The 19,373-nt window shown below is 33.8% G+C and overlaps 3 protein-coding genes across 4 annotated transcripts; all 3 read left to right on the top strand.

The window, feature by feature from the left end:
* Nucleotides 1–2,359: 2,359 nt before the first annotated feature.
* LOC145040137 (polyketide cyclase/dehydrase/lipid transporter) lies at nt 2,360–6,905 on the top strand. The gene is made up of 10 exons (XM_078988115.1): nt 2,360–2,905; nt 3,136–3,256; nt 3,343–3,428; nt 3,555–3,957; nt 4,116–4,216; nt 4,829–4,895; nt 5,092–5,319; nt 5,541–5,957; nt 6,119–6,191; nt 6,502–6,905. Exons 1-10 carry the CDS (start codon nt 2,436–2,438, stop codon nt 6,705–6,707), a joined length of 2,172 nt encoding a protein of 723 aa, XP_078844241.1. The 5' UTR covers nt 2,360–2,435; the 3' UTR covers nt 6,708–6,905.
* A 2,767-nt stretch (nt 6,906–9,672) lies between these two features.
* Nucleotides 9,673–16,466, top strand: RUG1 (Regulator of chromosome condensation (RCC1) family protein). Of its 2 annotated transcripts, none has more exons than XM_078988110.1 (15): nt 9,673–10,132; nt 11,183–11,259; nt 11,591–11,669; nt 11,795–11,854; nt 12,063–12,164; nt 12,262–12,355; nt 12,584–12,626; nt 13,592–13,637; nt 13,755–13,801; nt 13,882–13,984; nt 14,906–14,960; nt 15,049–15,115; nt 15,185–15,221; nt 15,819–15,898; nt 16,068–16,466. In XM_078988110.1, the coding sequence occupies exons 1-15, from the start codon at nt 9,829–9,831 to the stop codon at nt 16,185–16,187; spliced, it is 1,314 nt and encodes a 437-aa protein (XP_078844236.1). In that variant the 5' UTR covers nt 9,673–9,828; the 3' UTR covers nt 16,188–16,466. The 2 variants fall into 2 exon arrangements, with proteins under 2 accessions (XP_078844236.1, XP_078844233.1); XM_078988107.1 differs by having other exon boundaries at nt 12,250–12,355.
* Nucleotides 16,467–18,660: 2,194 nt separating this feature from the next.
* On the top strand, nt 18,661–19,086 carry LOC145008759 (uncharacterized). Its single transcript, XM_078967373.1, has one exon. It carries the CDS (start codon nt 18,661–18,663, stop codon nt 19,084–19,086), a length of 426 nt encoding a protein of 141 aa, XP_078823499.1.
* The last annotated feature ends 287 nt before the right edge of the window (nt 19,087–19,373 follow it).

Raw genomic sequence — 19,373 nt, 5'->3', positions numbered from 1 at the left:
TTACCGCAGTTTTTAGGTTAAAGAGATCTAGTTGTACGTACTTTTCGATTTATGATTTCTTATCAGAATAGCGAGTTGTTTAGTAAATACTGAACGTAAGTCCTAGTACACAAGGGTTAGTTAAGCTGACCGGTTTGACTTGTTGACTTTATTTGACTTTGAATTGACCAGAATTTGACGGTTGTCACAGGCAACAACCCTTTGGCGAGGTCTAGGGGCAACACCCCTAGTGGGGTCCAAGGGGTAGATCCTTGAGGGGGATTATAGTAAAATTAGGCCTGGTAATTGGGTTAGGTTTGGGTTGGTGGGTTAGAAAACATAAACTCAACCCAACCCAGATTATATATGGGTTGACGAGTTGGCGGGTCACGGGTTGGTGGGTTGGTAACCTCAACCCAACCCAACCCATATAACCCGTTTAAGTATATGGGTTTGTGGGTTCACAAGTTAATGGGTCAAACCCAACCTATATAACCCGTTTAATAATAAACAACACATTTAAAAAAAATGAGGTTTTTTCAACATAAATTCATAAAATGATTAAAGTAATTAACATAAAAAAAGGGTTTTGAACATAAATTCATAAAGTCAATAACATCCAAATAAAAATGAATAATTGAAAAACATTCATAGAAAGTGGATGTGTTCTTCGTTCGTGACTTGTGAAAATAACGACATGTGTTTTTTCTTTTTCTGATTAACGAACCGCAAATACAGATTAGTCACATACCAATGTGGAAGGAATACAATGATACAAAATATTACGAATACGGATGGAAATCAAATTTCATTAATAATTAAATATATCATTTTTTTAATTGTATTATATATATATATATATGTATACATACATACATATATATATATATATATATATATATATATATATATATATATATATATATATATATATATATAGGTTGGAGGGTTGACCCGCGAACCCAAATAGATAACCAACCCAACCCATGAAATAAACAGGTTGGTGGGTCAAAAATCTCAACCCAAACCCGTCTATTTTTGGGTTGGGTCAGTGTCGGGTTACGTGTTGGGTCGAGAGTTGCCACCCCTAAGTAAAACTGACTAAGATCTTCAATTTTGGAAACCCTTGATTTCCTCATTAATTCCGGTTTCCCTTGACTTTTTTCCAAAGGAACCCATGATGGCCAACCCTAAAAGAAAACCTTACATCTCGTTTTCTATACAAACGACTCTCTTCTTGAGGAGAAACAATCACCTTTTTAGCTCTTGTTTTTCTTCAAACAAACTCTGAATCTTCTACAAATTTGGCTTAAGTTTTCTGTTCAGAAGTCTCCCCTTGGGATTATTGTAGGACGAGTTTCTTGTAACCTGGACATATGGTAGAAGTATCAGTTCGGAAAGTGTTTACACGATCCAAGAGATATCCAAATCTCCACTATAAACCCTAAACAATTTCTAACACCTTTTGTTACACAAGACTCACGAGGCCTTCCTCTACTTTAACCGATCATCCTTAATACGATGGGTAACATCTAACTCCACACCTCTCCTTTCTGTATCATGGATCCCAGATACTTGAAGCTCTCGCTCTCGTTAAGGATAATAGCTTGACCCTAAACATACATCTACTCCTTTAGCATTAGACTCCCCACTAAAATTACCCTATAGATACTCCCTTTTAAGTGTATTGATCTCCCACCCTTTATGTGCTAATATCATACTTTGTACGTCTAGCTAGGCATTCAACATAACTCGACAACCAACACTATGTTATTGTTAAAATCAAGGATATGATGTAAGGGCTGAGAGCTGAACCTGATGAAGCCCGATTTTAACATAATCATTTAATCTTCCAAACAAAATCGTTGTAGATATCGCGATTTTGTTGCCACACCACTATAAACTAGATAAATAGAATGTGACTCTAACATAGTCGCACTATTGCCACGACGTGATCAAAATAGAAAATACCGACAAATATAGGCGCACATTCGAAATGGCTTATTACTCCTATTTAATGTTTCCCACTTAACGTGACTAAATTAAATACTTCCACCACCAACAAGGAACTGTGCAACATCATTCTAAGTGTAGGTGGAATTAAGAAGAAGATAATACCTTATAAGAAGTTAACAAAAAATATCGATATCCAACCATAACGAATATGAAAATTTTGATGATTATTTTCACATTATTTTCAAAAAAACTAACCAGTCTAAAACTAAATTCTTACTTGGATAATATTTGATTAAATGCAATTTGAAACAAAATCATTAGAATCTTTACAATACTGAAAGACCTTAAACTTACGATGAGTAAAAGTACAAGGGCCTAAAAGTAAATTGTTATCCACAAAAGGAAATAGCCTCCGGAAGCTTTCGCCCGCTCATTTTCTCTTCATCATCTCTGTCACACATACACAAGTTCACAGTGAAACACACACACACTAACTCGCAATGATCGTCTCCAAGCAGGCTCTGTACGCTAGCCACCACCATCTTTCAACCCATATCCGCGGCGGCGGTGGTTCAAGTTCCATCAAGCTACGGCAACTTTCATCCGGCAAAACCCGCCGGAAAGTCTGTCGGGGCAGCCATATTGGTTACTCGAAAACAACAACAACGACTGCACATTCCTTCAAATTCTTAAATGCGAATCTAAATTCCTTAGGTGGTCGTAATTCTACTAGATCAGTCTGCAAGAATGCTATGAATGGGACTATTAATGGTGGGATAAATGCTGAGGAAGTGTTGTTGCATGAAGAAGGAGGAAGAGTAAGAAAAGTTAAATGTGAAGTGGAGGTAATATCGTGGAGGGAACGTCGTGTTAAATCAGAGGTTCAGGTAGATGCTGATGTTGATTCGGTGTGGAATGCTCTTACGGATTATGAAAGGCTAGCTGATTTCATCCCCAATCTAATTTTTAGGTATTTATTGTTTTCTTCCTTTCCATTTCCGATTACTTCTAACATAAAAGTTTCTGGCATCGAAAACTGAAATATCTGTATAAGTTTCATCCTTCAAATTCATCAGCTCGATGACAATGATTCCTGTAAACTTCTATTGAAATTCTTGGTGTTGGTTTTGCAATTATATCAAGATGATTGTAGTATCATGTTGCTACTGTTTAATAAGTACATGATTTTGTTTCTGTTAGCGCAAGGATTCCATGTATGCATCCAGGAAGGATATGGTTGGAGCAGAGAGGGTTGCAGAGGGCACTGTATTGGCATATTGAAGCTCGTGTTGTTTTAGATCTCCAAGAATTTCCTAACTCAGTAAGCATCTATTTATCTTCTTATTATTTAATGATATTTATAGTTTTAGATTCAGTTGTTAATTCTAAAAATTTGTCATAGTTCAGGCAAATGGTCATGAACTCCACTTCTCTATGGTTGATGGAGATTTCAAGAAATTCGAAGGAAAATGGTGTATAAAACCTGGGAAAAGGTAGAAACATGTCTGCAATAATATGAAGTTTTCTTTTACTTTTACTTTTACTTTTACTTCTACTTCTACTTCTACAACATTATTTACTTCGAAAGATATAATCAAGAGCAATTCTATCTTCCACAGGTCTTCAAATGCAATCCTATCTTATGAAGTTAATGTAATCCCAAACTTCAATCTTCCAGCAATATTCATGGAGAGAATTATTCGATCTGATCTCCCTGTGAATCTTCAAGCTTTAGCACGAAGATCAGAGAGAAATTTTGAAGGAAACGAGAATATAACTACAAAATTTCATTCGGGTTCTGGTTCTAGTTCTAGTTCTACCACCATAGATATTGATGGCACAATTGACAAGAATACCCCTACTGTAGATGTGAAGGAAAATGAACCAAGTTCTAGTTTTAGTCCCTTGTCAAAACCGAGTGCTGAAGTAAACAATAATTGGGGAGTGTTTGGTAAAACTTGTGATATTAATAGCCCTTGCAAAGTTGATGAAATTCATCTTCGAAGATTCGATGGACTTTTGGTAATTTACTTTCTATAAACTATTCTTAATTTCTTAAAAGGTGAGATGTGGAGTTGTTCTTGAACTCTTGTTTGTGTAAAAGACAAGAATGCCCTCCTTATCCTCAACATCAAAAATAACCCTAGAAAGCTTGTTTAACATCATCTTTGTATTTGAAGGAAGATGGAGGTGTTCATCGGTGTGTTGTTGCAAGCATAACTGTGAAAGCTCCTGTTCGTGAAGTGTGGAATGTTTTGACTTCTTATGAGACTCTTCCTGAGTAAGTAACATAATCTCACATGTTGTACTGTGTTTGGTGTGTATTAGACTGAGATTGAGACAGACTGATGCCAATGGGACAAAAAGTTTCAATTTTTTTTGTTCCATCCAAAAAGGTGGTACATGGACTTGCTCTCGATCTCTTGTATGTGTAAAAGACTTAAATACCCTTCTCATCCTCATCAGATTGGAAGATGTATGGTTTGTGTTTGGTGTGTATTGGACTGAGACTAAGACCGAAAAGTTTTAGTTCTTTTGTTCTACCTAAAAAGGTGGGATAAGGACTTGCTCTCCATCTCTTGTATGCGTAAAAGACGTAAATACCCTTCTCATCGTCATCTGATTGGAAAATGTATGCTTTGTGTTTGGTGTGTATTGGACTGAGACTGATGTCAATGAGACAAAAAGTATCAGTTTTTTTGTTCTACCTAAAAAGGTGGGACATGGACTTGCTCTCGATCTTTTGTATGTGTAAAATACGTAAATACCCTTCTTATTGTCATCATACTGGAAGATGTATACTAGACTAGCCTTTATAGAAATATGTTCACAAAAAACTGTTCTATGTTTGTTTTCTCAAAATGCTATGTTTGTGGGAAAAATTGATTTGCAGGATAGTTCCAAATTTAGCTATTAGCAAGATTTTAGCACGAGAGAACAACAAAGTTCGGATTCTTCAGGTAATTTTTAATTTTCCATTAATATGACATGGCAAAACATGTTGTACTGTGTTTGGCATGCATTGGACTGGAACTGAGACTGGAGATTAATGTTAATGGTACAAAAAAAAACAAGTTGGGATAGGGACTCGCTTTCAATCTTTCTATTTGTGTAAAAGACGTAAATGGCCTTCTTGTCTGTTGTTTCTTTATCTAGGAAGGATGCAAGGGGTTGCTTTACATGGTGCTTCACGCACGTGTTGTCCTCGATTTATGTGAACATTTGGAGCAAGAGATAACATTTGAGCAAGTTGAAGGCGATTTTGATTCTTTCAAAGGAAGGTGGTTATTAGAGCAACTTGGGAATCACCACACACTATTGAAGTACAGTGTGGAGTCAAAGATGCATCAAGGATCCTTGCTTTCAGAGGCCATTATGGAAGAGGTATGCTAGTTTGTACTGTGTTTGGCATGTATTGGGCTGATACTGGCACCGAGTATCTCATTTGTGTAGTAAAAGACATAAATGCCCTCATCATCACCAAAAATAGCCCTAGAAGTCTTGTCCTCTTCATTGAATCTTTTCTTGTAGTTCCTTAAATTTAGCATATGCATTTTTATTTTTCCATATCATTTATAAATTCTAATTTCGTGTGACAAAATTAGGTCATATATGAAGATCTTCCATCAAACTTATGTGCAATACGCGATTACATTGAGAAAAAGCAAACGGAAAACTCGATTAGATCCATTGTGATGCATACTAATGACCTTGTTTCAAATGAGCATCCATCAAAACGAAATGATAAAAATCCATCTAGACAAAGAAACCGAGTTGTTGGGTTGCATAAAGATATAGAAGTGCTCAAATCCGAGCTCCTTAAATTTATTTCAGAACATGGACAAGAAGGGTTTATGCCAATGAGAAGTCAACTTAGGAAACATGGAAGGTTTGATATGGAAAAAGCTATTTCTCGGAGGGGTGGATTTAGAAAATTTGCTTCGTTGATGAATCTTTCACTTGCTTACAAGGATCCTAAACCAAAAGGGTATTGGGATCAACTTGAGAATTTAAAAGAAGAGGTCAGTTTGTGTACAATATACAATATACTCCAAATACACTGCTATAATGCACTAAAAGATAAGATTACAATATACTTCAAATACACTGCTATAATGCACTAAAATCATTGAAAATCATTTTCTTGTATTTAAAATCATTGAAATTGTTTTGCCTCTTACAGATTAGTCGTTTCCAAAAGAGTTGGGGGATGGATCCAACATTTATGCCTAGTAGAAAATCATTTGAGCGTGGAGGTAAATGAACTTAAATTTCCATCTATTTTGCTAAGGGCATTTATGTCTTTTTGCACAGACACGAAACCGGTGTCAATGGGACAAAAGTTGCAAACTTTTGTCCTAACCAAATAGGTGGAAGAATGACACTCTCGAATCTCGATCTCTTATCTGTACAAAAGACATAAATGCCCTTGTCATACACTCATCACCAAAACTTGTTCCATACTCATGTGACTTGTGAGTAGGGACCATTGAAAAAGGTGGGATATAGATTGTCTTGTTTGTGTAAAAGACGTAAATACCCTCTTGATTGTGTGTTATTTATTAGGTCGATATGACATAGCACGTGCATTGGAGAAATGGGGTGGCCTACATGAAGTATCGCGTCTTCTCTCACTTAAAGTGAGGCATCCTAATAGAATGAGAAGCATTGTGAATGATGGTGACAAGTCATCATCTAAACATGATGTTTCACAAGACACACAAAAATGGCTTGAGAAACTTAAAGATTTGGATATAAATTGGGTAGAATAATAATAAATGTTTGATAAATCGGTAAATAGTGTTGTCTTGACTTGTATATATATGCTTTTTTTTTTATTTAATCTGTACAAAATAACTTAATTGGGTAAGCCAAAAAAAAACATGGCTTAATGCACCAACCGTTTACCTCTCGGTCTTTATTGATGGATATCACTAAATTTAATGAATATTAGAAATTGTTTGTTGTAATTGATAAATATCATTAAGTTTAATGAATATTATAGAAATTGTTTGTTGTAATATAATGGTAAAATGATCATTTAGTATAAATATAGAAAAAAAGTGTATCAAACTTTACCCTTAAAACAACTCATCATCTTTAGTGGTATGCGAATTACAAGATTTGTAATGTGTCAATTAATATAAAAGTTTCATTTGTTTAGACTATTGGGTGTGGGCAAAGGGGTTATGATGCTAAATATTGTCGCCTCACATTTTCTCATATTTTAACAACTTATAACATGAAGGTGGGGGGGGGGGGGGGGGGGGGGGGGTTCATGTTATAACATAGTGTTAAGAGGAAAGAGAAAGAGAGAAGGAAACAATATGATTGGGTGTTGCATCTCGTGCTTGTTACCATATTTCATAACGCTAGATCCCATAAATAGAGGCGGGGGCGGTGTTCCACCCGTGGTAACGCTGTTAAGGTTGTGCCATGTAGACAATAATGAGCCTTAATGGCCCATACCGAGCTGTGTTAAGGTTAATATTCAAGTAGACCATCGTTATTTTTAAAAGATTTCAAATAGGCCATAAACAGAGTCAGGTCCTAACTGATTTGAGGGCCTAGAAAAAGGGAAAAAAAAACTCTTAACAAAAAAAATGGTAAAGAAGGGCAACATCTTTGGTAAATTTTATTAATGAAAAAAGAATTACAAATAGCAAACTCATGGGTCCTAGCCGATTTGAGGGCCTAGGCAAAATTAAAAAAAAAAAGTATGTAACATTAAAAAAAAAAGTAGTAAAGAAAGGCAACACCTTTGGTAAATTTTATTAATGAAAAAAGAATTACAAATAGCAAATCAATGACTCCCCCGTCTATGGAATGGAAAAAGGCCCTCACACATGCGTGAGGAGCCAAACAACCTAACAAAAAAAATTATATTTACAAGCTCTTTAGATACAAAGTCATTAATAACAATATCAATATCAACATTGTACAATATATCTTTCCCGATATATACCATTCAATCTTCCTCGAGACATTGATGATTTTCAAATAGTTTTTAATAACATCAACTTTGGAAAACTTCTTTACGTTGATCTTTTTGTAATAGTAATAGTTTTTTCAGTATTTTTTTTCTTCTCACTACCAAATAAATGTTTTTTAGGCAACATGTTATTATTTAAAATTATAAAACAATGTCAAAGAGAAAAAACTGTAACGGAAACGGAAACGGAAACGAAAACGAAAACACATAGTTGTGAACTTGTGATGTCAAATCGTTTGACAAGGATAAAGTTTTTTTGAATCATTTTCCAAGCTCCAACAACAAAGATTTCCGAACTTGTAATGTTGAGGTTTCAAGTTGCATATATAATATCAGAAAGAAAACACATAAACAAACTTTTAATCATAAAACTAATATCAAAGAAGTGAAGAATGATAACGAAATCTTACAATTTACACAAATACAAAGTCAAAAATCAAAATTGATGAAGCTGTCGTAAATCAGATTAAGATGAATACAATAAAATAAATACATGCTCAATTTTTTTGAAGAATGCATGAAATCAGATTATAAGAATCGATTTATTAAGAAATATTGAAATAAAAAAATCATAAGACAACAACTAAAATCGAAAATCAAAATGCTACGTGAAAATCAGAATCAAACTGTTATGAATCGAGTTTTTTGTTACTTCAGGAAAAAAAATTAGAACCGACTCATCGATCGACAGTGGTGAGAGGCTCAATGCGAGATTATTCCAGAAAAGCGTATGTCCCTTAGTCTTCTCCGCTGATTTTGTTTTTACTCCATTTTCTTTTATTTTTCTGCTCAGAATATATCTATTTTTGTCTATGCTAACATAATTACATATATAGAATTGACTCCTAGAAACTTGGATGTCCTAGGCCATCGCCCAAACTACCTTCCCATTGAAATGTCCGATATAAACATTCAAGTAAATCATTAATATTTTTAAAAGATTTCAATAGGCCATAAACTATAAAATAATCAAATAGGAACACTATACTTTCAAATTTATCCACCTTTGGTAAAATAGCCATAACATATTTTTTTGAGGTCAACACACAATAATGCAATTTTTTTGAGGTCAAAACACAATAATGCAATTTTTTATTGACATGATTTAAGAAATGAACTTTGAAAAGAAACAACATTGTCATGGTTAGTGCCTTTGTATGTGTAGGTCGTTCTAATAAAGAACTGAACACAATACATATAACATACACTATACATAAACATTTGGTATAGCCTTTGTGCCATATTATCCTGTTTGTTCTCCTAGGGCGTGTTTGACAAAACTTACAGGTACTTGGTAGTGTTTTGTTAAACGTTACATGCAATATTTTTTTAAATTTGGAATGTTTTGTTTAAACTAAATGATAAAATCTTGTAGTGCCAAACGGATGTTTTTGTTTAAAGTGGAGTGTGTTATCAAACGCTAGAAGCTAGAAGATAGAAGCTCAAAAAGCTTCCAAACGTTTTGTGTTAAACACCCTCATAGTCTAAATAGAAATACATATACATGATTAAATAATAAATTTTTTTTATTCATATGTAGCATATTGTGTGGTATATAACTTGTAACAAACGTACTTTTTTATAAAAAATTAATAGTGAAATACTTTATTAGATTGTTTATATAACCAAACATATTAAGTTTTGACTTATGAAAAAAAAAAAAATTGGAATAAATATTTTTGTTAATTTGAAGGGTAATTTAGGAAAAAACCAGTTCTCCCAAACATATAAAATGACGATTCTTCTACCACCAACGGCAACTACACACTCCACGACATTCTCCTGTGTTCGACGGCAACCACCTCCTCTTTGCCATTTCCCTCAAATTCTCAACGAAATTCAACCCGTATATAAACCATAGGTTGTGTTATCATCGCAAATCGAGTTGTTGTTGGTTCATTATGTCGATTGCCACACGTTTTGCTTCGAGAATTTCCAGATCAGCTTCAGCGAACGGGAAATTGAGTATAGGGTTTTGTCAACGGAGGTTTATGAGGGTTTTGACGTGTGAAGAACAGGAATTGGTCAACGACAGTGACAGTGTCAAGAACCAGAGATTTGTGGCTGTTTGGGGAAATGGCGATTATGGGAGATTGGGTTTGGGTAGCTTGGAATCGAAATGGAGGCCCGCGGTTTGTTCGGCTTTTGGAGATGGAAGTCTCCGAGAGATTGCATGTGGTGGAGCTCACACCCTGTTCTTAACAGGTATAGTTGTTCATACTTAATTGCTGCTTCTGTGAACGTTGTGCATAGTATATGATCAATACAACATACAGTGGAATTTTTGAGACTTTTGATTCAAAAGTACCAATAGTTTTGCCAAACTCTTCCTTACAGATAGGGGTACTGAAGGATTTACTCATGTATATCCATTGTCAAAGTTTTTTTCACTTCAGTAATTTAGTGCAAGATCAGGGTGACCTCTGATTGTGATCTCAAAGTATCTTATTAGTATGACAATTTACAAAGCTTATTTTTTACTTTTGGCTTTAAAAACATGGATTTGGTACTGCATTAAGTCATTATAGGGCTAAAGGCATGAAATATCAATGCAATTTCATTTATTTGTGTATTGTAGCATCTTACATCCATTTATGTCTCTTACATCATTCTACTTATAATTTTTCTTTTTGAAGGCATTGTACTTGAAAAATCTACCCAATTGTAGCAATGCAAATTGCTTTGTATTTGAATGAAGTTCCTATAATTGGGTAGATTTTTGGGTAAATTACACGAATGGTCCCTATGGTTTAGGGTAACTTACGTGTTTGGTCCCTAAATTATTTTTCTAACTCGGAAGGTCCCTACTATTTGTTTTTGTTACACGCTTGGTCCCTGTCTTACATAAAAAGTCTATTTTTCCTTTGATTTTTTAATTTATGTAAATAAACACACCCCAACCTCACCCCTCACCTTACCTTACCTACCCTACCATTTTCCCAATTTAAATAATTGTCTTTTTACGTAAGATAGGGACCAAATGCGTAACAGAAACAAACAGTAGGGACCAAGCGTGTAACAATAACAAACAGTAGGGACCTTCCGAGTTAAAAAATTAAGTTAGGGACCAAACGTGCAAATTACCCCAAACCATAGGGACCATTCGTGTAATTTGCTCTAGATTTTTTTGAAGTATAATTCTGTAACATGAAGAAATGAAAATACGATACTATAATAAACAAATCAATGAAACTACATTGCTATTTCTTGCATTTAACTGTATATAAACCTGCTGAATGAGTCCATTTTCCACAGATTCTGGTAATGTGTATGCTTCTGGACTCAATGACCATGGACAACTGGGTGTTTCAGATGATAAAGGCTACACAATTGTAAGATATCTCATACTTCTTGTCATTTCCCACTAGAATTTCAAGTAAAAAGTCTAAGTAAAAGTTCTATTTTGAAAGCATGCATGATGGAAGAAGCTTTCTAGTTTCTATTTAGGCAAATAATAATCCAGAAATTGATTTCTTACATGCTTTTATCCTGATATTGCAACCCTTATTTTTTCTTTTTCCTCAAACTGTATCAATATATCTTTTTAGTCTGTATTATGTGGTTAAAATTTCATAAATATCTTTTATTCCCTATCAAGGGCTTATCTTTTCGGTGTTCCCATATCATTCTCTTTATGTGACATTGATTGTCTTGTGATTGCAGGATCCAGTAGAAGTTTCTGGACTTCCTAACAATATTGTTAAAATTTCAGCTGGATATTATCACTCTTCAGCTATTACAGGTTTTTAACTCCCAATTCAGTATATAAATATGAAACTTCAAAGGATCCTCATATGTTCTTTAAAGATTCTATCTTTATGCACTCTTTTTTTCTCTCTATTGCTTAATCATGCTTCTGAATTGCAGAAAGTGGAGAACTTTATATGTGGGGAAAGAATTCCAGTGGTCAACTTGGACTTGGAAAGAGTAAGATGCTTTCTTTCAGTATCTGTAGCTCTTTCATTATTTTTCTTGCTAAAAATTACCACATTTATCAAAATTCTGATAGATAAGAATTAAGAAGAATCTTTATTAGTCCTTTTTTATGCAGATGCTTATTCTTTTATGAAATTTAGTCATTTTCTTTCTATAATTTCATTTTTTTTAAGCTGAATTCAAATATTTAACTTTGTAGAGGCAGGAAAGCTAATTCCATTCCCATGTAAAGTGGAATTCCTGAATGGAGTCCCCATAAAGATGGCTGCTTTGGGTTCTGATCACTCTATTGCTGTTACAGGTTACAAAAAATATATAAATAAATAAATTTGTTACCTTTCTTTAATATGATCTTTTGTATATTTTTTTATTCTGATATTTGTTAGAATGTGTTTCAGAAACAGGTGATGTGTTAAGTTGGGGAGGAGGAGAATCTGGAAGGCTTGGTCATGGACACAAATCGAGCCTCTTGGGCTTTTTGAGTTCTACAAGGTTTGATTTAAAAATTGACATTAAGTGTAAAATGACTATTTTGCCCCCTGTTTGACTTTGACCCTCTTCATATTCTTCAGTGAAAACTCTAAAAGTATTCCTCGTATCCTTCATCTTAAACCCTAAAATCGAACTAAAATTAACCAAAACGCGAAAAATTAAGCTGAATTTATAACAAAATCAAAATCCAAAATTAAAATTAAAATTTTATGTTTTGTTTTGATGCAGTGAATATACACCAAGGCTCATTAAGGAACTTGAAGGAGTCAAGGTAATGCTTATAACATTTTTCATTCACTTTTTTAAAAAAAAGTGTTGTTCTCAGAGTATAAAAGATTAGGATTCTTTTGATTGTTTTAAAGTTTTGATACATTGATATAAACTACTTTTGTCAAAATATCTCAAAAGATTATCTAAAGATAAATTAATAAAAAATATAGTTTCATGTGTAAAATTTCAGTAGATATTTTTATACAACATTTTTTGAATCACACCCATTTAATCAGAAAAATAAATTTTTAGTAAGAGACAAAATGTTCTTGGAAACATGTGGAATTGTAATTAAGTTTTATACTAAATATTCCTTCTGTTTTCTTTGAGAAACATTTACCTTATTTCTTCTTTTTCTTCTAGGGTTCATCTAAAAAACGACCTTATATTTTGTGTTTTTTCCGGATTAAACCACAAATTTATTTTTTGCCTGAAAAAGACCTTATATTTTTTCATTTTTTCCGATCTGGCCCTTTTAATCATTTTTTACCAAAAAAAAAATTGTAAAATGTGAGGGTTTTTTTTGAGAAACATTTACCTTATTTCTTCTAGGGTTCATCTCAAAAAAGACCTTATATTTTATGTTTTTTCCGGATTAAACCACAAATTTATTTTTTGCCTGAATATATATTTTCGTTTTTTCCGATCTGCCCCTTTTAATCATTTTTTACCAAAAAAATAAATTGTAAAATGTGAGGGTTTTTTCGAGAAAAACTAAAAGAGCTGAGGGTTTATTTGGAAACATTTAGAAGTTTGAGGGTTTTTTTTTTTCGGAAAAAAAATACAAAGTTGAGGGCTTTTTCAGAAAAAATGAAAAAATACAAGATCTTTTTCAGGAAAAAAATAAATTTGAGGTTTAATCCGAAAAAAAACAAAAAAGTATAAGGTCTTTTTTGAGATTAACCCTTTATTCTAAAGCAAAAAGCACAAGGAAAAAAGAGTCATTTAAATTTGCATAAAATGCAGATTATAAGTGTTGCTGCTGGGATGCTACATTCAGCATGCATTGATGGTATACCTTGTTTTCCATTTTTTATTTTTATTTTTTTATGTGTTAATTTAATCTATTTAAAATCAATGTTACAAGTTTCATGTTATAACTTATAACCTTCAGTTTTTTAAATCCCAGATAATGGTTCCGTATTTGCTTTTGGGGAAAAAGCAGTAAAAAAATTGGTGAGTCTTGTTCCACTTTTTTTAAGGGCATTTACGTCTTTTCCACATACTAAAATCACAACCTATGAAACTTTATGTAGGTGTCAAGAGAAGGAAGCACCGATTCAACTCCTTCTGAAATAAAGGAATTGCCATTTTCTGAAGAGGTTGCTTGTGGTGCTCATCACACATGTGTCATCACATGTAATTAATTTCAAATTTTCAACACCCTTTTACTCTTTTATTACTTTATCATTCTAATTAGAGTAAATTACACGAATCGTCCCTATGGTTTAGGGTAATTTGCGTGTTTGGTCCTTAACTTATTTTTTTAATAGTAAATTACACGAATGGTCCTTATAGTTTGGGGTAATTTATGTGGTTGGTCCCCAACTTATTTTTTTAACTCGGAAAGTCCTTACTGTTTGTTTTTGTTACGTGTTTGGTCCCAGTCCTACCTAAAAAGACTATTATTTAAATAGGAAAAAATGATAAGGTATGTAAGACAAGATGAGAAGGGTGGGGTTGGGGTGTTTTAATTTAAATAAATTAAAAAATCAAGCTAAAAATAGTATTTTTAAGTAAGACAGGGACCAAGCGTGTAACAAAAACAAACAGCAGGGACCTTCCGAGTTAAAAAAATAACTTAGGGATCAAATGCGCAAATTACCCTAACCCGTAGGGACCATCCGTGTATTTTTTTTTTTTAATTATTTTTATTTATTTTTATTTTTTATTTATTTATTTTTTTTTAACTCGGATGGTCCACATTGTTTGTTTTTGTTACGCGCTTGGTCCCTGTACTATTTTGCCCTTGATTTTTTTAATTTATTTAAATAAACACACCCCCACCCCCACCCCCACCCCCTCACCTTATCTTACCTACCCCAGCATTTTTCCCTATTTAAATAATAGTCTTTTTAGGTAAGATAGAGACCAAGCACGTAACAAAAACAAACAGTAGGGATCTTCCGAGTTAAAAAAAATAAGTTAGGGACCAAACACGCAAATTACCCCAAACCATAGGGACCATTCGTGTAATTTACTCTTCTAATTATTTTCAATCCTTACTTCTTTCTAATTTCTAACTTTAAACATGTTTCATGACTTTTTTTATCTACAAAGGTGGAGGAGAACTGTATACATGGGGCTCGAATGACAATGGTTGTCTTGGTACTGGGTATGCATGTATTCAATACTTTATCCAAGATGTTTATTTACTAATATGCCCCTCATGTAATAATAATTATTACATTATCTTGTCTTAGTGATACATATACTGTTCATGTGCCCGAAAGAGTTGAAGGTCCATTCCTAAAACATTCTGTTTCCAAGGTGAGTTTCCTTCTTCATCTATGATGTGTGAAAAAGACGTAAATACCCTTTACACGTTTTGATTGGTAGGTGTCATGTGGATGGAAGCATACAGCAGCTATTTCTGGTAAATACTTTTATGTTAAGTTATTTTATAAGTAGTTTTATGAGTAAATTACATGAATGGTCCCTATGATTTGGGGTAATTTGCACGTTTGGTCCCTAACTTATTTTTTTAACTCGGAAGGTCCTTACTGTTTGTTTTTGTTGCGCGTTTGGTCCCTGTCTTACCTAAAAAAACTATTTTGCCTATGATTTTTTAATTTATTTAAATAAACACACTCGAACCCCACCCCCACCTCACGTTATCTTACCTAAAAAGACTATTTTAATTTATTTAAATAAGGGCATAATAGTCCTTTAAGGTAATACAAGACCAAGCACGTAACAAAAACAAACATTAAGGACCTTCCGAGTTAAAAAAAAAAAGTTAAGGACCAAACGTGCAAATTACCCCAAACCATAGGAACCATTCGTGTAATTTACTTTAGTTTTATTTATTTTGTTTATAATTTATAACATCCAAATTTCATTTCTTCCTACTATGATATTGTAATTTGAAAAACCTACCTAATCATAGCTATGAATTGGTGGTTTTTTTTGAAAAGAAAAAAAATTGAAAGTAAATTATATATATCTTATTGCTAATTTTGGTGTAATGCAGATGGAAATGTTTATACTTGGGGTTGGGGTGGGGCCATGGGGACATTTTTTGAAGCCGAACATTCTTCTGGTGGACAGTTGGTTTGTTCCCATTTTTCAACTACCATATTTCCTATATTATCAGTATCTTTTTGACTTAATGCAGAAAGAACGACTTAATACAGAAAATCAAGAAAAATGAAGCTTTCCAAATTAAATCCTAACTTTTTTTACAATAATTATAACTTTCACTCAAAACTTGTATGTGTAGGGCCTAGGAGATGATGTAGACTATGTTGAACCAACGTTGGTGGACTTTGGTGAGAATGTGAAAGCAGTACAGATCTCGTGTGGGTTCAACCACACGGGAGCTGTACTTGAATACAACTAATACTCCAGTCATCCGATACTCATATCGCGGATAACTGACTGATTGGAGCAGTCATTCGAGATACTGATATATCGGATGACTGTTCCAGTCATTTGAGTCAAAATCGAATGTGTTGGTGCAAATCAAGCGTAAATAACCATCATACAAAATAAAGCGATACATACATTTATGATTCTCAAGAGTATAGTGTTGTTGTATATGAGGTTCTTGTTTATTCTAAAAAACAAACGTGTTATGGTTTATTGATGTTTAATCTAAAAATAACCTCATTTGTATGTATTTTATGTTCTATATGTCTTTGCATAAAAAACAGTTCATGGCTTTAAGGCGACTCCATCTTTGCAAAATTATTAGTTAATTTGTTTATATTGATTACCATTATATGTGGGTTCATAACATGATATATGTCTATTCTCCTTATGATGCTTTAATCTTGGAAGGAGAGATTGTGGGAATGATTAGTGGTGTTCAAGGAAAAGAGTAAATTGACCCTTGTAGACTAAGGTAGATATATTTCGGATTACATTAAGACTAATATACATGTGAGTAAGCGCATAATAAAAAAGAATTCATAAAAAAATTTGATTTTAAATAGCAACATAAACCTTACATACAAGTAATAGTATAGAACATGAAAACTACATATAATTATACAAAGTAACCACATGGATCAAAATAAACGCATTTATCAAAATAACCATATAGATAATAGAAATCGTACAAATCATATAAGCCATATAACATAACTAATATACTGCTAACAGTATATTATATAAAATGACAAAAGAAAGCGTGCATATGATAGTGCAAGTAGCATGTGAAAACACTTGATTTGATAGAGATATGTGCGGAAAAAATTCGTGTACTATTGTCACATATGAAGATATTCTGATCCTATATATCTTCTTCATTAATCAGACTTTCCTAAGAGATCAAATTCATAAAATGAAAGGATGGTTCAAAGATATACCAATGTTGGAACCGATTGAACGACTAATGTGCAGAATAATAATAAATTAAAATGAAGTTAACCGGCATAAAAATGATTAACAAAGATATGAGTAATCAAATAATCAATAGATAGAAAGACAGAAAGAGTAAAATATCATACTAAGGAATTCTTTACCATTCTCTCTATCTAGACAAGACTATATTTTCGTGCACACTAAATAAAGGACCACTTCCGCTCTATTTATAAGAGAGAAATGAATCTTTCCTAAACACTTGCATAATATTTTGACCTATTTATAATTGAGCATTGTAGAGCATCTCATTCTCCCACAACGATAAAAGGCTAAAATACATAGTATCCGAATAGCAGGTGTGATGTTACATGTTGAGATGTCTTTAGAACTCTAATGCTGTGGTCATGAAATCTCTAATCATCGATGGTGTTTGACTTCAAAGGTACCAACTCTCACATAGATAATGAGATCCAAATCTTCAAACTGACCATAAACACCAATTATCAAGTGACAATGTTTTAGAAGATGCTAGTGGTGATGCTCAAGCTGCTATTAATCGTCGCAATATTATAGCACAAATACGGAGTCTTGATCAGGCGGATTTGAAAGATGCTGTTCAGAAGGCGAAAGTGAAATGGAATATTGAAGCTGATGAAAACTCTATATTTTTTCACGGGCTTATTAATCGGCGATGACATCAGCAAAGGGGTCTGGATCATGGACCCGATGTCAGTTAAAACACACAGTTTTTTTTTTGACTTTTTTGCAGAGAAATTTCAGCCTGCAATCATGATTACTCAGCGTAGCAGCAGCTTTAGGTCTCTCTCAGCTTCTCAGGTGGCTGCAATTGAAGGTCCGGTTACAGAACAAGAAGTTAGGAATGCGGTGTGGGCTTGTGGTTGTGATAAGTCACCGGCCCTGACGGTTTTACGTTTGCTTTTTATAAGCGATACTGGGAGTTGCTGAAAGGTGATGTGATGAATTTTGTGGGTGAATTTTTTCAGACAGGGAAGATACCTTCGGGATGTAATTTGTCTTTTATTACATTAATTCCTAAGGTGGCTAGCCCTATGGTTGTTATGGACTTTCGACCAATCAGTCTTATAGGTGGCCAATATAAGATTATCTCTAAACTTCTAACTCTTCGTCTTGCTCCAATAATGAATTCGATCATTAGCTTAGAACAATCAGCGTTTGTGAAGGGTAGACAGATTTTGGATGGTCCGCTTATGGTTAACGAGATTGTCGATTGGTGTAAAAAAAGGAAAAAGAAACTCATGGTGTTTAAAGTAGATTTTGAGAAGGCGTATGATACAATTAATTAGGATTACTTGTGTCAGATGATGAATTTTTTGGATTTTGGGTCCAAATGTATCAATTGGATCCGTGGTTGCCTTTTCTCTGCCAAAGCATAAGTCTTGATTAATGGTAGCCCTTCTATGGAATTTAAGTTGGATCAAGGTCTTTGTCAGGGTGATCCTTTGTCCCCGTTACTATTTATTATGATAATGGAAGGTCTCCATGTGGCCGTGAAGGATGTTGTAGAGGCAGGGATGTTTCAAGGTTTTAACATCGAGTCTATTACTCTATCTCATTTCTTTTACGCAGACAACGCGTTATTTGTGGGTGATTGGTCTCGACGAAACATTAATTGTTTGGTTGATCTGTTGGACTATTTTTATGGTGCGTTGGGCCTTAGGCTAAACCTTCAAAAATCAAATCTTTATGGGGTTGGGGTTGATTTTTTGGAGGTGAAAGCTTTAGCAGCTGTTACAGGATGTAGAGCGGAGAAGTTCCCTTTCTTTTATCTTGGTCTTCCGGTAGGTGTAAATATGGGCAAAATTAAAGGGTGGAATCCGATTGTGGAAAGCTTTAAAAAAAAATTTCCAATTGGAAGGCTAGCTTATTGTCTATCGGAGGTCGATCGATATTGATTACTTCAGTTTTGGGTTCTTTGGGGAATTATTATGTCTCTTTTCCCAATGCCAGCTCAGGTGAAAAAACATTTAGAGGCATTGCCAGCCAAGTTTTTCTGGGGTTCGGGTGAACACAAAAAGAAGTTGGCTTGGGTTAACTGGAATATGGTGATGTCTTCAAAAGGAGAAGGGGGTCTTGGATTTGGGAGCCTAATGGCCCTTAATTGTGCTTTGATTCAAAAGTGATGGTGGCGATTTGTAAATGAAGAAGGTGCTTTATGGGTTAAGTTGATTTCAGAGGTACA

This window comes from Lactuca saligna, chromosome 1 (assembly GCF_052625555.1).
Source record: "Lactuca saligna cultivar CGN05327 chromosome 1, ASM5262555v1, whole genome shotgun sequence".
Classification (NCBI taxonomy): Eukaryota; Viridiplantae; Streptophyta; class Magnoliopsida; order Asterales; family Asteraceae; genus Lactuca; species Lactuca saligna.
This window is presented reverse-complemented; position numbering and strand designations above follow the sequence as displayed.

Coding starts and splice junctions, on each gene's coding strand:
- LOC145040137 (XM_078988115.1), top strand. CDS start 2,436: ATGATCGTCTCCAAGCAGGCTCTGTACGCTAGCCACCACCATCTTTCA. Junction 3,429..3,554: donor TGTATAAAACCTGGGAAAAG/GTAGAAACATGT, acceptor TATCTTCCACAG/GTCTTCAAATGCAATCCTAT. Junction 5,958..6,118: donor TTGAGAATTTAAAAGAAGAG/GTCAGTTTGTGT, acceptor TGCCTCTTACAG/ATTAGTCGTTTCCAAAAGAG.
- RUG1 (XM_078988107.1), top strand. CDS start 9,829: ATGTCGATTGCCACACGTTTTGCTTCGAGAATTTCCAGATCAGCTTCA. Junction 10,133..11,182: donor TCACACCCTGTTCTTAACAG/GTATAGTTGTTC, acceptor CATTTTCCACAG/ATTCTGGTAATGTGTATGCT. Junction 15,899..16,067: donor ATTCTTCTGGTGGACAGTTG/GTTTGTTCCCAT, acceptor TTGTATGTGTAG/GGCCTAGGAGATGATGTAGA.
- LOC145008759 (XM_078967373.1), top strand. CDS start 18,661: ATGGAAGGTCTCCATGTGGCCGTGAAGGATGTTGTAGAGGCAGGGATG.